At 38.5% G+C, this 15,096-nt stretch overlaps 1 protein-coding gene across 1 annotated transcript; it reads left to right on the plus strand.

Annotated features, from left to right (window-relative positions):
• Positions 1 to 652: 652 nt before the first annotated feature.
• Positions 653 to 3,121, plus strand: LOC125235840. Its single transcript, XM_048142446.1, has 2 exons — positions 653 to 1,629; positions 2,184 to 3,121. The coding sequence occupies exon 1, from the start codon at positions 770 to 772 to the stop codon at positions 1,523 to 1,525; it is 756 nt and encodes a 251-aa protein (XP_047998403.1). The 5' UTR covers positions 653 to 769; the 3' UTR covers positions 1,526 to 1,629; positions 2,184 to 3,121.
• Positions 3,122 to 15,096: the final 11,975 nt, after the last annotated feature.

Genomic DNA, 15,096 nt, shown 5'->3' on the forward strand with positions numbered 1-15,096 from the left:
CTAATCGTTGCATTTGGGTATTTAAAAGTAGCTCCATGACTGATGATTATCATATAAAATGTACAGGCAAATGTGAAGAATGCAATGACAAAATTCATATTTCAACTACCGGAAATAGTAAAAATGTTACATTAACATGTTCATTCCAAGATGTTGACGAAAATATTATTCATAGATCAAAAGTTAAGAATAAATTGACTTCTCATGCAATAGAAAATCTGGCTTTACAAACGAAAAACCAGTATCCAATTGTCGTACGAAACCAAACGATTAATAGCTATGTACAGAATGATGAGAACCGTGAACCACCCTTTGTTCCGAATGGGGGATGTCTGAAAATTTTAAAATCGCCTGATATTTTTTCTGGTGATAGGAATAAGCATTTCTATTTACAGAAAAAAGTTACAGATTTTTTTTTGGTAGCACCATACATTTTATAAAAATAAAAACGTGTTGCTCGACTGCGCGTACGACCCACTTCGGCAGTTATGAGATTTGTCTTAGTCTTTAAAAAAATTCCATTTTGAATCTGTGCTGGCCACAGACACTGACAGTTGATTGTCAGCTTGACATTTTTCTCGGAGAATTCATAACCATATCTGGTGAGTCAAATCAAAACAATAAATGAGTGTCACTTGTAGTGTGTTGAGGAGTAGCGCGTTGTGTGAGTGGTTCGATTTTTAGGTTATATTCCCGTAAATAAAACAACTTTCCTTATTTTCTAATCAGGTGGTGGTTTATTAATACATAAAACCAAAGGTTAGTTTAGATGGACGGCAACGAGAAGGAGAAGCCTCCAGACGAGGATGGTGATAACGGTATGGACTGGGAGAAATACACGCGCAAGCGTAACTTGGATTTATCACCAACCAAGCTGGAGCCTTCCCCCAAAAAAATTGTAATTGACCCGGCAGAGTCCGAAAAGCAGTCGGGTAATACAAATAGTGCAGTTGAGGAGCCCGGTACTAGTAGGATGGTCGAGTCTCATGCGAACAGTCAAAAAGAGTCAGTTGAAATAAACAAAAGTAACTCAACTGAATTTAACCCGCATCTATACAAACACCCCAGTCTAGACAGCAAATCACGAGAGTATGGTGCCAACGATGATGGACCTTTCATAGTGCATGTCTCTAGAGAGGCCGCCCCTTCCTCCAGTGCCACTCTAAAACCCATAAATGTAGGCCTTTTACTAACTCAGGCAAACGTCAATAACATCCAGAAGGACGGTGGCATTAAATCGGTGGGTCGCAACAGAGTAGCGGTCACTTTCTCCACAGCTGCGGATGCAAATAACTTCCTTAAGCACCCGCTTCTAGGCAAAAATAAGTTTATAGCTGATATCCCTTCATATCATGTATCTCGAATGGGAGTGGTGCGAGGAGTTCCTTCAGACTGGACTATGGAGGAATTGGTCAATGGAACGTCCCTTAGAGAAGGTAAAGGAAGATCCTTAAAGCTCGTCGACTTCAACGGAAGATACTTAAAGATGATGGCTCCCCGTCTTGGGTTCCGACTCAATCGGTAGTAGTAACTTTTGAGGGTCAAAGCTTGCCTGCCAAAATTTTTGCATACTACACCTCATTAGTTGTGGACGTGTATCAGCTGCCAATAATCCAATGTAGGAAGTGCCTCAGGTTTGGTCACATCCAAGCACAGTGCCGGTCTGATGCTAGGTGCTACAAATGTTCACAAAAACACCCTGGGGATGGATGTAACATTGCTCCTGAACATGTTAGATGTATATTCTGTTCCGGCAGACACTATGCGACTGACAAGACATGTAACGAATTTGGTCGGCAGAAAGCCATCAAACTGGCTATGTCTGAACAGAGTATTTCGTATGCAGAGGCAGCTGCTCAGTTCTCATCAGTACGCCGCCCATACTCTGACGTAGCGAGAGTCATGTTTGAGCAGATTCCAGACTCTTCTAGATCGTCCGAGTCACCCTGCCATACGTTTATGCCAACATCCCCGCCTACGACATCTTATCGTAAGACCATTTATCGGCGCCCCGGGCGAGGGTCCCCCTCTCCCCAGGTTATGACAGAGAGGCCCACAATAATATTGTTCGTACTCCCCCACCACAGCTCCCCAATGGCCAGGCCCTGAATGGTGCTTACAATAGAGTCACCCCTCAGGAGGACCTAATGGAGCTGTGTTTGAAGTTACTAACAAATATCATCGCCAAATGGAGCGACATTCTACCGAACGACGTTGCGCCTTTAATGGTCACACTTGCAGAGCGACTCACCTTTCATAATAGGTCACCAGGTCAACTTTTTACAATGGAATAGTCGGAGTATCATCCCAAAGAAACCAGAACTTACCCAGTTGATCAATGATCATGCTGTGTCCGTTGCGGCCATCTCGGAGACATGGTTACGTCCCGGGGCTCTTTTAGAGTACCGGGGTTCTCGTGCCTCCGGGAGGACCGTAGTGACGGACGTGCTGGATGTGCGTTATTGATTAAACATTGTTACCCATTTTCTCAAATTTCTATCCCTCCCCACTCGGATGGGATTAATGCCGTAGCTGCAAAGGTTATGGGCATTAATTTCATCTCTGTATATATACCCCATACTGAGGTAGTTGATATAGACGAATTGCATTCTATTCTCTCATCTGTACCACACCCTCTGGTAATTCTAGGAGACTTCAATTGCCACAATATCTCTTGGGGATCATACCATTCCGATGCTTTTTCAACAGCTCTGCTGGATTTATTTGATGACATTAACGTGGGAGTCATTAACGACGGTACCCCCACGCATCGGGTTTACCCAGGTCAGAACCCCCAATCTGTTCTGGATCTGACTGTATGTTCGCCGAACCTATCGTCCTTGTTATCGTGGAGGGTTTTGCGCCAATCATATGGTAGTGATCATTTTCCGATAATTATCACTAAACCAACGTCGATCCTCCCTTCACCACCGCCAGAGCCGCTGCTGAAATACAAAATACAGTCAGCAGACTGGCCCAATTATGCCTTTTTTGTCGAAGAGAGTATCAAAGAGAGGAACCCCACTGAGATGGACCAAGAGGGAAAGTATACGTACTTCAAAAATATCATTTTGGAAGCTGCCGACAAATTTATCCCGAAAAAGAAGCCTGCCAGGGTTAAAATTCCTTCCCCCCATGGTGGAACGCAGATTGCACGACTGCCATCAAAAAAGAAACGATGCGGAGCGCCTCTTCAATGAATCCGGTAATTTGGACGATTACATTACTTTTAAAAAAGTTTCGGCTCATACAAAACGTTTCTTAGCAAAGGCTAAAAAGAGGGGCTGGAAGGGGTTCTGCGAGAGCCTATCTCCTAGAACCCCTCCATCTCTTGTATGGCGAAATATTAAGAGATTTAGGGGTTCATTTAATCCAGAATCTAAACCAACAATAGATTCCCCCTGGATGGCAGAATTCGCAGATAGGCTTGCCCCGCCAACTGTCCCTGAGGCGTCCTGTTTGATATCCCCCCCGCTGCCACGTTCCTCCTGTTCTCTCGACCAGCCCTTCTCATTTTCAGAGCTTAACCTGGTAATTAATGGTTTAAGGAATACTTCACCTGGAGAGGATGGGATTCCATATTGTTTCCTGTCTAAGCTAAATACTCCCGGACAGGAATATCTGCTTGGCATCATAAACCATGCCTTTAACACAGGAGAGGTTCCAGCAGATTGGAAGTCCCAGGTAGTCATTCCTATCCTAAAGCCGTCTAAAAACCCAGACGAGGCTAATTCCTATCGACCAATCGCTCTTTCTGCAACAATGGGAAAGATATTAGAACACTTGGTTAAAAATAGGCTTGAATGGTTTGTGGAAAACAATGGAATTTTAGCAGACACACAGTTCGGTTTCCGAAAGGGGCGTAGCACTATGGATAGCCTAAACATTTTAACGAGTGATATTAGACTTACTTTATCAAAAAACGAATATCTGCTGGGATGTTTCCTCGACATCTCTGCTGCATATGACAATGTGCTTCTTCCGGTGCTCAGGGCTAAAATGCTACAACTGAGCATTCCCGCGAAGATTGTACACATTGTCACCTCGCTATTCATGGGCAGGTCTATCAAAATTAGACAAGGCAACTCCTATTGTCCTCCTCGGACTTTGTGGAGAGGTCTCCCTCAAGGATCGGTACTCAGCCCCCTTCTTTACAACATATACACATATGACTTAGAACAATCTGTCTTATCCTTCTGTAACATCTTGCAGTACGCTGATGATCTTGTCTTATATACGATGGCAAAGTCAATGGATAAAGCAACTGCTAGTCTGAACACGGCTCTGGGTTACCTTGGGGATTGGCTCGGTGACCATGGGCTTACTCTATCTCCGACAAAGAGTTGTACTGTTACATTTAGCCGCAGAAGGAACATGCCAACAACTGATGTATACTATGACGGTGTCAGAATTCCGAGTAAGGAGTCTGTAAAGTTTCTAGGTGTTATTTTGGACCATAAAATGTCTGGCACTCTGCACCACAAATACATAATAGGTAAATGTGAAAAAAATATCAACATACTACGAGCACTGTCCGGGGTGTGGTGGGGTTCTCATCCTTATTGCCAGAAGTTACTATATAATGCCATCATACGCAGTCATATAGATTATGGGTCACTTTTAATGGAACCTTGCAATAAGGACGGCCTTGACAAACTAGACCTCATCCAGGCAAAATGCTTGAGGATTATACTTGGCGCTATGAGGTGTTCTCCGAAGAATGGCATGCAGGTAGAAAGTGTTGACCCTCCACTGGCTCTCCGCAGACAGTATCTTGCGGACAGATTCTTAATCAAGAGCAGCTCATACTATAGCCACTTGATGCTTCCACGCTTGTGGCCGCTGGCGCTGGAGGTCACTGAAAACAGATATTGGACTTTTAAAGTTTTCCCAAGAACAGTAATATCTTTTTCCAAATTAATTAATATCTACCCCAATTTATATAAATCCGGTACTAATCCCATATTTGAAGTAGCATTTGAAACCCTTATATATACTCCTAAAGTAATATTAGATATAGGCATTTTCAAAAATGATCCAGGAGCAAACAATAAATTCAATAAATTTTTAGAAAAATGGTCAAATTACTTACCGATGTTTACTGACGCTTCCAAGATGGATGCGACCAGTTGCGTGGGAGCAGCAGTGTGGATTCCTCGATACAATATAGCTCTCCCATTTAAATGTCCTCCACAATCTTCAATTTTTACAGGCGAAGCAGTTGCTATCCTTGAGGCTGTCAAATATGCAGAGACACACAACATTAGTAAAGCTATTATTTTTACTGATAGTAAAAGTTGCCTGCAGGCTATTATTGGCAACCAATTTAAAATGAAAATAAAGTTCCCTTTGATTTTAGAAATCAAAACCGTACTTCGCAGGTGTGAGTCAAAGGGTCTAACCATAGTTCTGAGTTGGATTCCTAGCCACTGTGGCATTAATGGCAATGAGATGGTTGATACATGGGCAAGGCAAGCTATCGACATTGGTTCAGTGAAATCGGTAATTTACAGTACTGACCTTTTGAGTGGCGCACTCGCAGACATGTTTGCCACATGGCAGGAGCAATGGGATATCTCGAAATTGCAGACGGGCAAGCACTATGGATGTGTGCAACCTCGTATCACTCGGAAGCCGTGGTTCTATCGTTTTCGTAATTCTCCTAAATGGGTTATATCCACAATTTGCCGGTTGCGATTGGGAAAAGTATGCACTCCGTTATTTCTGGCTATGATTGGTGTCCGCGCGAACTCATTATGCCAATGCGGGCAAGAGGAGGGTAACTTGGATCACATCTTCTTTTCTTGTTCAATGTGTAGCTACTCACTGTACGATGTATTGCCCGAAAGTGTACCACGACCTATATGCTTTAGCTCGCTACTTTGTTACATGGATTCGACCTTAACTTCTATCCTAATTAAATATTTACAAACAAATAACATTAAACTATAAATAACGTAAATTCATTCTCACTCTCATCTATAATATTCTATTACTTCATTTATTCCTATTATACATATAATATGGTTCTCTTTTCTTTCTTTTCCCTCATGTTGGCATTACTAACATTCTGTCATCCGCTTCCCGCTTCTTCGCTAATCAATTTGTGTAAGTGTTGTCATGTGTTTGTCAGTGACGTTCATAACAAATGTTTTGTTTTAGGTTTTCCCTTCACATCCTTCATAAAAAATTAAAAAAAATAAAAATACCGAACATTCTCCTCACGTGTGAAAGTCAAAGCTACGATAACACCAAGCCAACACTGACATTGGCAAATTCACCCTGTGCAAATTGGCAGGGAGTAAAAGCCAAAGCAAAAAAAAAAAAAAAAAAAAAACCATATCTGGTGAACTATTTATTACTGTTTTCGACTCATTTTCTCTCCCTGGCCTCTGATTTTGCCTCCTTCTACGACTACCTTCGCTCTCGAACCCCGGACGTTGATTTTACTGGCTTAAAACGACGACCTTTGATATTAACCTCTGGACCTGATTCTGCTTGCATTAACGAAGACGTTTGCTTTTAAACACTGGACCTGATCCTGCTGAACTGTTTACGATCCGTTGTGCCTCCCTGACTTCTGATTTTCCCTGACGATCATCGCTTTTAAGTTCCGGACACTATTTGTTATAATTAATACAAGTACATAAACACGATATAAGGATCCCAAAACATGCTTTATACCAACTTGTTCTAAAACCAACCAGAAAAATCCAGATTTAAAATTGTTCATATTAAGAAAGGAGCTGAAGGAAAGTTGGTGTCAATAGGTTGGCAGGAACTGCCCAACCAGAGTGCGATTTTGCTGTGAAGACCACCTGAGTGTAAGATACCGTGTCTTGTTTACCAACCTTAAAATGCAGTTACACGCTGGCAATAATATCATAAAAAAGAAAGCCAGAAATATCTGACACGGTGGCATTTTATAAAATGTGTATTTTTTGGATAGACCAATAGGAAAAATATGGTAAAATACATTTTTTTTTATAATTTGCAATGTCCTATAATAAAATATAATTGATTTATTGTGTTGTTTTATTTTACTTCTGAGTTACATAGGTGTGTGTCATGTGTGTCGAGTTACTGTCAAGTTACTATCAAATTCAGTCGGCTATGGCTTTCCATATTCTTCTATGGCCCTCCATACTGTTAAAGCATGATTAACAGCACTATAGTAGATTGTGTTACGAGGGAGCAAAATTGCATATTTATAGCGAGGATATAAATTGAATTGTGAACAAAGTGAAGTATTCTATATGTAATTGAATACTGAGTGTAGTGACTGGGATTCGAAAAGAAAGGGTTATTTTCTTCCCTGCACTGTGAGGAGGGTGCAAAGAGGCACTTTTCCTCTTTGCTATTAGGGACCAAAGTGATACTTTTCCCTTCAAGGACACATTTTTTTTACATGGTTACATAACATACCATTTTTTATGTTCATATAACATATCATTATATATAAATTTCCTAAAAGTTGATGTTAATATGTGTGGCAAATTTAATTCCACCTTGTGTCTTAACACTTGAATCCCTCACTACACTCAGGATTAAATTTAAGAATACCTTGCTACACTCAAGATATATATCTCATTTTTCTCCCTTGTTGCACAATCTACTATTGCTACCATTTGACACTTTTTTTTCATATCATATAAGCAAAACAAACACACACCACAACGCACAAACTTCAAGTGTTTGTCAATAAGTCCCTCCGGTCGATCCTCCGTATCTTCTGGCCGAAAACTATAAGGAATGAGAATCTGTGGAGTATGTGCCGACAACCTCCGATCGCCCAGGAAGTGGCTCAGCGGAAATGGAGATGGATCGGTCATACCCTTCGAAGAGGAGCTACCAACAGCGCCAGTATCGCGTTTGAGTGGCGGCCTCAAGGAGGAAAGAGGGCCCGCAAACGCCCCGTACACACCTGGAGGCGGAGCGTTGAGAACGAGCTGAGGGAATATGGACTGAGCTGGAACGAGGCCAAGGCGGTGGCTCAAGATAGAAAGGCGTGGAAGGATCTTGTGGAGGCCCTATGCACCTATGGAGTGACTTAGGACATACAACAACAACATATAAGCAAAATACTAAAATATGAATCAGGTCTGTTGTAAAAATATTATGCACTTAATCGACACTATTTTTTTATACATAATATTAAAATATGTTGCAACATAAAAATGTTCTCATAGCAATATAGGTATTAAGATTTATAAGATTATAAGTATTAAGATTTTTAGTTATTGAGAACTATATTTGCAGTGCCCTTACAGGGTTCATAGCTGTGCTATACCTACTGAAATGTACCAATGATAGCAATAAAGAATTACTGATTACTGATTATTACTTATGTGCAAACACTTTCCGTGGCGTTAATATTTTATACAGGCCAGACAAAGTTATTGAACAAAAAAGTGTCACTTAATTCCCTCCTAACAGGGCCGAAAAGTACCCTTTCTGAATGGGTGATGTGAAAAGCAGTATTAGGCGTCACATTGCAAACTCATTTCCTTTTTGAGCACTAACTACTTAAAGCAGACAATAAACCAACAATCTAAAGTTATTTGTTTAGGGCACAGGTCCTTCTCTAGTTCTCATCTGTAGGCAGGTGCGCTTATGAATCACTACTAGGAGTTAGCCTGTTTTCACATTACCCAATCCAATATCGGATGTCGGAAGGATTTCAATGGAAAAAATCCAAGACGACGCCTGTAATGTATGGGATATCGGTCCAACATCTGGTATTAGATCGAATAATGTGAAAACGTACTTATGGGTGCTAAAATGAGTAATAATGTTAATATAGATCAAGACAAATTTATGTTTATTACACTCTTATTAGAGTTCATGTTATTACATGTAGTTGCACTTTTCAAAATTAATGGGATACACATTCTCTGTCCAAAATATCTCTGCATCTTTCATCAATTTCTTCTTCACAGGCATTGTGTTTGTCGCTGTTCCACATTTTGGCAAATTAGATGAACTAGCTCTTACAAAATCGCTAGTACCTATCCACGTTTTCCCAATTCAATGGGCTTAAAAATTGTAATCAGGTCCGGGGTTCAACGCAAAGGCCGTCGGCAGCAAGCAGGGCAAGCACACGTCTTCGTTAATGCAAGTAGAATCAGGTCCAGGGTTTAAAATCAAAGGTCGTCGTTTTAAGCCAGTAAAATCACGGTCCGGGGTTCGAGAGCGAAGGTAGTCGTAGAAGGAGGCAAAATCAGAGGCCAGGGAGAGAAAATGAGTCGAAAACAGTAATAAATAGTTCACCAGATATGGTTACGAATTCTCCGAGAAAAATGTCAAGCTGACAATCAACTGTCAGTGTCTGTGGCCAGCACAGATTCAAAATGGATTTTTTTAAAGACTAAGACAAATCTCATAACTGCCGAAGTGAGTCGTACGCGCAGTCGAGCAACACGTTTTTATTTTTATAAAATGTATGGTGCTACCAAAAAATCTGTAACTTTTTTCTGTAAATAGAAATGCTTATTCCTATCACCAGTAGGCGTCATCCATATATTACGTCACAGTGTAAGGGGGGGGGGGAGGGGGGGTCATACTAAATGTGACAATCCCTGTTAAAGGGATACAAAAAAGCGTGACATAGGGGGGGGGAGGGGTCCAAAAACCTGAAATTTGGTGTGACGTAATATGTGGATGATCCCTTATGGATAATGTCTTTTACGTATCCATGGGTTAATGTCATCAGAACCGTTTCTTTGCAGCCCTTTTTTGTTCATTACTGGACAGATCTTCAGTTACAAGTTTACAAAAATATTTCTTCTTACGCACATGCTGCCCTAAGCATTGACGCAACTGGAACAATTTTCAAAAAAATTTACCCACCTAGTCCTACAAATAATTATGAAAGTAAGCATTTGTTTTTGTACGTAGTGATGCTAAAACTTAAAGGAAATTCGGTGCCAGTAACTCAAATGATTTCGGCCACTCAAACTATGGATAATATATTTCAGTGGTTAAAAAAATGGATTGGTGGAATGAAAATACCGAATGAAGTCATTTGCGACGACTCAGCCGCCATAATCGGAGCTGTTGTGAACGCATTTACCAGATTTTCCACAACCCGGAAATATTTATTACACTGTTTTAATGTACTGGAACAACAAGAACATTGTCAACTCACTTGCTTTTTAAGATTGGATACATCACACTTCTTGAAAACTTTGTATGGTCTCAAATGTTTCAAGTTTGTTGATTTTCGTGTCAAAAAATTCTACATTAATTGTTTATTACGACTAAAATCATGCTCAAATTTTCAAGAAGCGAAAAGTATAATTAAAAATGTAGTCATCGTGGCACTTCAGAAATTTGATAGAGTTTTAAAGGATGGCAGCAAAAGTAAATGTGACGAAGCTAGACATATGTTGAAGGATCTTGGAATCACAGGTGAAGTATCTGTTAACATTGAAGACTATGAAGATATTATTAATACTGAACAAACAGAAGAAGAAAGCTTTTCGAACGCCTTCATTTCATGGTTTGATGAAATTGTTGACGCTGAAACTATTTGTTCTGATTTGAGTGAAACAACGGACTTTGATAATATATACTATTTGCCAAGTTTTGTAAAATGTTTTCGCAAACTTTTGCTTAGATTACCTATTTGGTCTAATTATTTATTTATTTATTTATCGTATGGCATATATCGTTTCTCTACTTCCATACATTCCATGTAATGCTTCCATACATTCGAAATTCTTTAGAATCATCAGATGTTGCTAGTAGTAGCAACGTAGAGAGCTACTTCAAAAACATTAAAAGTTTATTGTTGCATAGCAGAAGTGGCTTGATGCGTATAGATGACTTTATAATGAAACATACGGAATACTTATCGGGAGAGTTGAAGGCAGCAAACTGTGCCAATTTCCAAGAAAACAATGTCAAGAAAGATGTTACAGACATTAATAATAAAACAAAAAATGAAAAACAAAATTCAATAAAAGGTGACTTCACTAGAGAATCAATTTTCAGAAAAAAACCTAAATTGGAAGAAAATTGGCGCAACCAAACGGAAAAGCAAAAGACCAGATCATTAATGGAAAAAATAAAACCCAGAGTTAAAGAAACTGAAATAATAATTATACCTAACGGAAACATTTCTACTTCAGGGTTAAACAAAGTTGTTGTAACGAATACTTGCGCATTTGATGCCATACTTAACGCTTTGGTAGTTATTTGCACTGATTATGTTCATAATTATATCGATGTATATCAACTCGATGAACTCGGAATTTTGTAGACTGATTTCTGCCTTAGTGCACAAAGATATGTCAGTAAACTCTTTAATAAGTAGGACAGAAATCGTAAAAAAATATTTCCAAATTAAAAAACAAGGGAGTCTTGAATTGGTTGATTGCAATTGTAATGTAACATATATTGTAGAAAAAATTTGTAGATAAACGTGTTTTGTCCTTTAAATTCTGCTCGGGGGCAAATGATGATATTCTATTTTTAGTGCAACTCTCTCTAAAGTATGTTCTGACTGCAAAATGAATGTGTCAAGAAAAATATCGATTATTCCCTTGAATATATTAATAATATCAGATGGCGGGATGGCGTCGCTAAATGAATCTGCGTCATCGATGTTGGAAAAGGAAATTTCGGATTGTAAAAATAGTAACTGTACAGGCAAAGTATCCACGGAATATTTAATTTCAGATCACTTGATTTTTTTTAGTTAGATCTCAATATACGTCTGTATGACATCCCAGAACAATTGCTACTTTTAGACAAAATATTTGAGCTAGCAGCTGTAGTAGAGTTTATTGCAACTGTCGTAACCTTGATTGGGAGTGTTACGACGATATGGAGCGTAAACCTAAACGAGTTAAGCAGAACATCGCTATTAACTCACATCTCCTGGTATACAGACGCTGGGCACCGTGATTATCTTATTTAAAAAATAAGGAAATAAGGTAACGGACCCAATCATGGACAATGAAGATAAAATTTTGCCTATTTTTTATATTTCACGTGTAAAAATTCTACCGCTAAGCGTGTTAAATCTTGAATGTCCTATCCTTCCTTTACATTTCAAGCGTATTGCAGAATAGATACTCCTATTAGTTTCTTCATAGTTAACAAATTAAAACGAGGTGTTTTTTCTACAATCATGGACGGCAGTTCTCCAGTAATGGATCCCCCATTATGAACAGTGAAATAAGTTTAGAATTTTGCTTTTAAAGCCAACTGATAGTCAATGAGTCAATTTTATATAACCATCAATTGGGTTGTTTTAACATCCCAACTAACAAAAAATCGTCTTAGTTGTGTAGTAGGTAGTGGCTTATAGTGCCAAAAATAGTATTCTTATACAACGCGTAAACTTAATAAGGGCGATAAATAAAACCAGGCATATAATTCAATATTAATATCATTAATTAAGAAGTGTTTTTGAATTTTTGAATAATTTCCCAGCAGCAATGTACTGTAAACGTGGTTGGATGACAATCAATGACAACTGTCAACGAGCGTTTAACGCGAGTGTGTTTGCATTACGTTGCGGGCCGAATTAATTTGTATTGATAAAAAAATATTTCAATTTTAAGTAAAAGTTATCTAATTCAATTTTTTATTTATGTCCTATACTCACCACCGTTATAGGTTCGCCCGTATTCGGTTTACACCCTGTATGAGCCATATTAAGCCATTATAAGAATGCATTTGGGCACACAATATAAGGGCAATTACCTTATATCCCCCTTGTAGTTTTTATATTATTCGCTGTCTTATCTTGTACGTGCTTTCATATAAATTAAACTTATTAACGTGTACATGGCCAAATTATAAGACTAAATCTACTATTAGCCAAATCCTCTTATAATGAGCTTCTATAAGAATAGTCCCATATTTATAAACCCTTATTGCAGTCATATAAATTGGACTTATTAACGTGTACATGGCCAAATTATAAGAGTAAATGTACTACTATCCAAATCCTCTTATAATGAGCCGCTATAAGGAACCCTGGCACAGTGAATGCTATTTTAAAATTAATATGAGTGTTTAGCCCTTATAAATACAATTGTAAATACAATCTAGGATTGTTTCATGTAAATTTTGGTTTCGTGAATTGTTCCTTGTCCATCATAGGAGGTACGCAGTTTTCCGGTTCCAGTTATGGACACTCCCAATTAAACAACACTATTGATTTATATCTGTGGAGCAACAAATTAGTATGTATTATACCTTATCTCATGCTAAATGCAGGAAATAAACTCATTCAAATTTACACCGAGTATTATTTTTTTATTTGTTTATACATGAACTCAACCCTCTTTGCAACATTACTAAGAATTCTTCCTGATATTTTTTTGCCTTTTCTTGACCTATAGTATAATAAGTTTATTGAAACAAATGTTCAGGAGGAACGTAGAATAAATAAGAGTAAATAAAAGTACTAACAATCAATAACATTCGTACAGTCCACGTCAAATAAATCTTTTCACCACACCAACTGGTAACGGCTTACTTTGGTATTCAAAAACAGATAGCAGAATTGCATTTTATCCACAAGAGTGCAAAGTAATTTCATACAAATTTTAACTTATGTCTTAAACTGGTTGTTAGAATTTACCCATAAATGATGATTTTGAATAAATATTGAATAAATTGATGGATTTGATTTAGTTTAATGTTTTATAGTCAATATTTAGTTCGTGTTCGTGTGGTGAAAAAAAAATGTGTTTCACTCGGCGGCAAACTTTGTTTAACCTTCGTGCCTTGAAAACCTCGCAACGCTCAAGATTCCACTTTTTGAACCACTTGCTACGCTCCCTGTTCAATATTGGAATCTTTTGCTTGCTCGGGTACGTGTGGTTAAACAACTACTTTGCCCCCTTGTAAAACAAATTTACTATTACGCCGTGGCTTGCGTGGGCGACGGTTGCGCGATGGTCGCGCGACGGTGATGCGACGCATACGAAATCAAACGTTATCGATATGGAAGTAGACGATGCGATGAGACGCGACGGCGACGGTGACGCGACCGTCGCCCACGCAAGACGCGGCGTTACACTTTTTCACCTTAACCCATTGTAATAAAGCGAAAAATGTTAACATATTTGGTTGACATTGACTGTACATCAAGTTCCGTCCGAATAAAATGAGATATTATTATGTAAGGAGGTGTACGGGTAAGTGAGATGGAGATATGTTCCTTCCCGCTCGCTCCCGCGCATCCATCCGCTTTTCAATAATGTTTTTATATTAACATAGTAGACCGTACCAACGTCAAACAAATATGTTTAAATTTTCCGCTGGCTGTAGGTACATGAATTTCCGTATGAAAAAATAGGTAACGTCAATTCTATCTATACTCTGTCAAACAAGTCTGTCAGTAAATAAGAACAAAGAAAACTATAGGTATCCTTTTCTATAGCACCCTAATGGCCGGTTCACACGTATTAAGTTGTCAAGTATTTAACTAAATTTTAACTTAATTTTAAGCGACTTAAAGCGTGTAAACAATCAATTTAGTAATAAGTTACAAGTTAATTTAGTGTGCACTTAAGCAAGTAGATTAGAATTTCGTCTATTTTTCGGTTAAGTGGGTAGGTGTGAATTACCACTTGACACGTTTGGACAGGCACGATTTAGTTAAATATTAGTTAATTGTATAAGTTTGGCGGAGCGGTTCGTGAGTTTAAGTATCTTTTTTGAAAATGTCGAAGTGGTCGGAAGACACTACAGTAAAGTTTATCGAAGAATATATTAAACGCGATTGTCTGTGGAATATAAGAAGCCTTAATTATAGAAATAAGCAAGCTAAACAACAAGGGCTTGCCGATATAGTGTCGGCCATGGCGATATCTAATTTTGGTATCAAAGAAGCCGAATCAAAGATCAAAAGTATCCGATCGACATACTCTCAAGAATTAAAAAAAATTAAAGATTCTACAAGATCCGGCTCTGGCACCGATGACATTTACAAACCACATATGAAATGGTTTGATTTATTACATGAAGCATTAAACTCGGTGCATATTAGTGAATCGAGAAAAACACAAAGTAATTTGGTAAGTTGTATTTATTTATGCAATAAGTAGAACACAACAGTAAATATTTTCTTAC

Source organism: Leguminivora glycinivorella, chromosome 18 (assembly GCF_023078275.1).
Source record: "Leguminivora glycinivorella isolate SPB_JAAS2020 chromosome 18, LegGlyc_1.1, whole genome shotgun sequence".
Classification (NCBI taxonomy): Eukaryota; Metazoa; Arthropoda; class Insecta; order Lepidoptera; family Tortricidae; genus Leguminivora; species Leguminivora glycinivorella.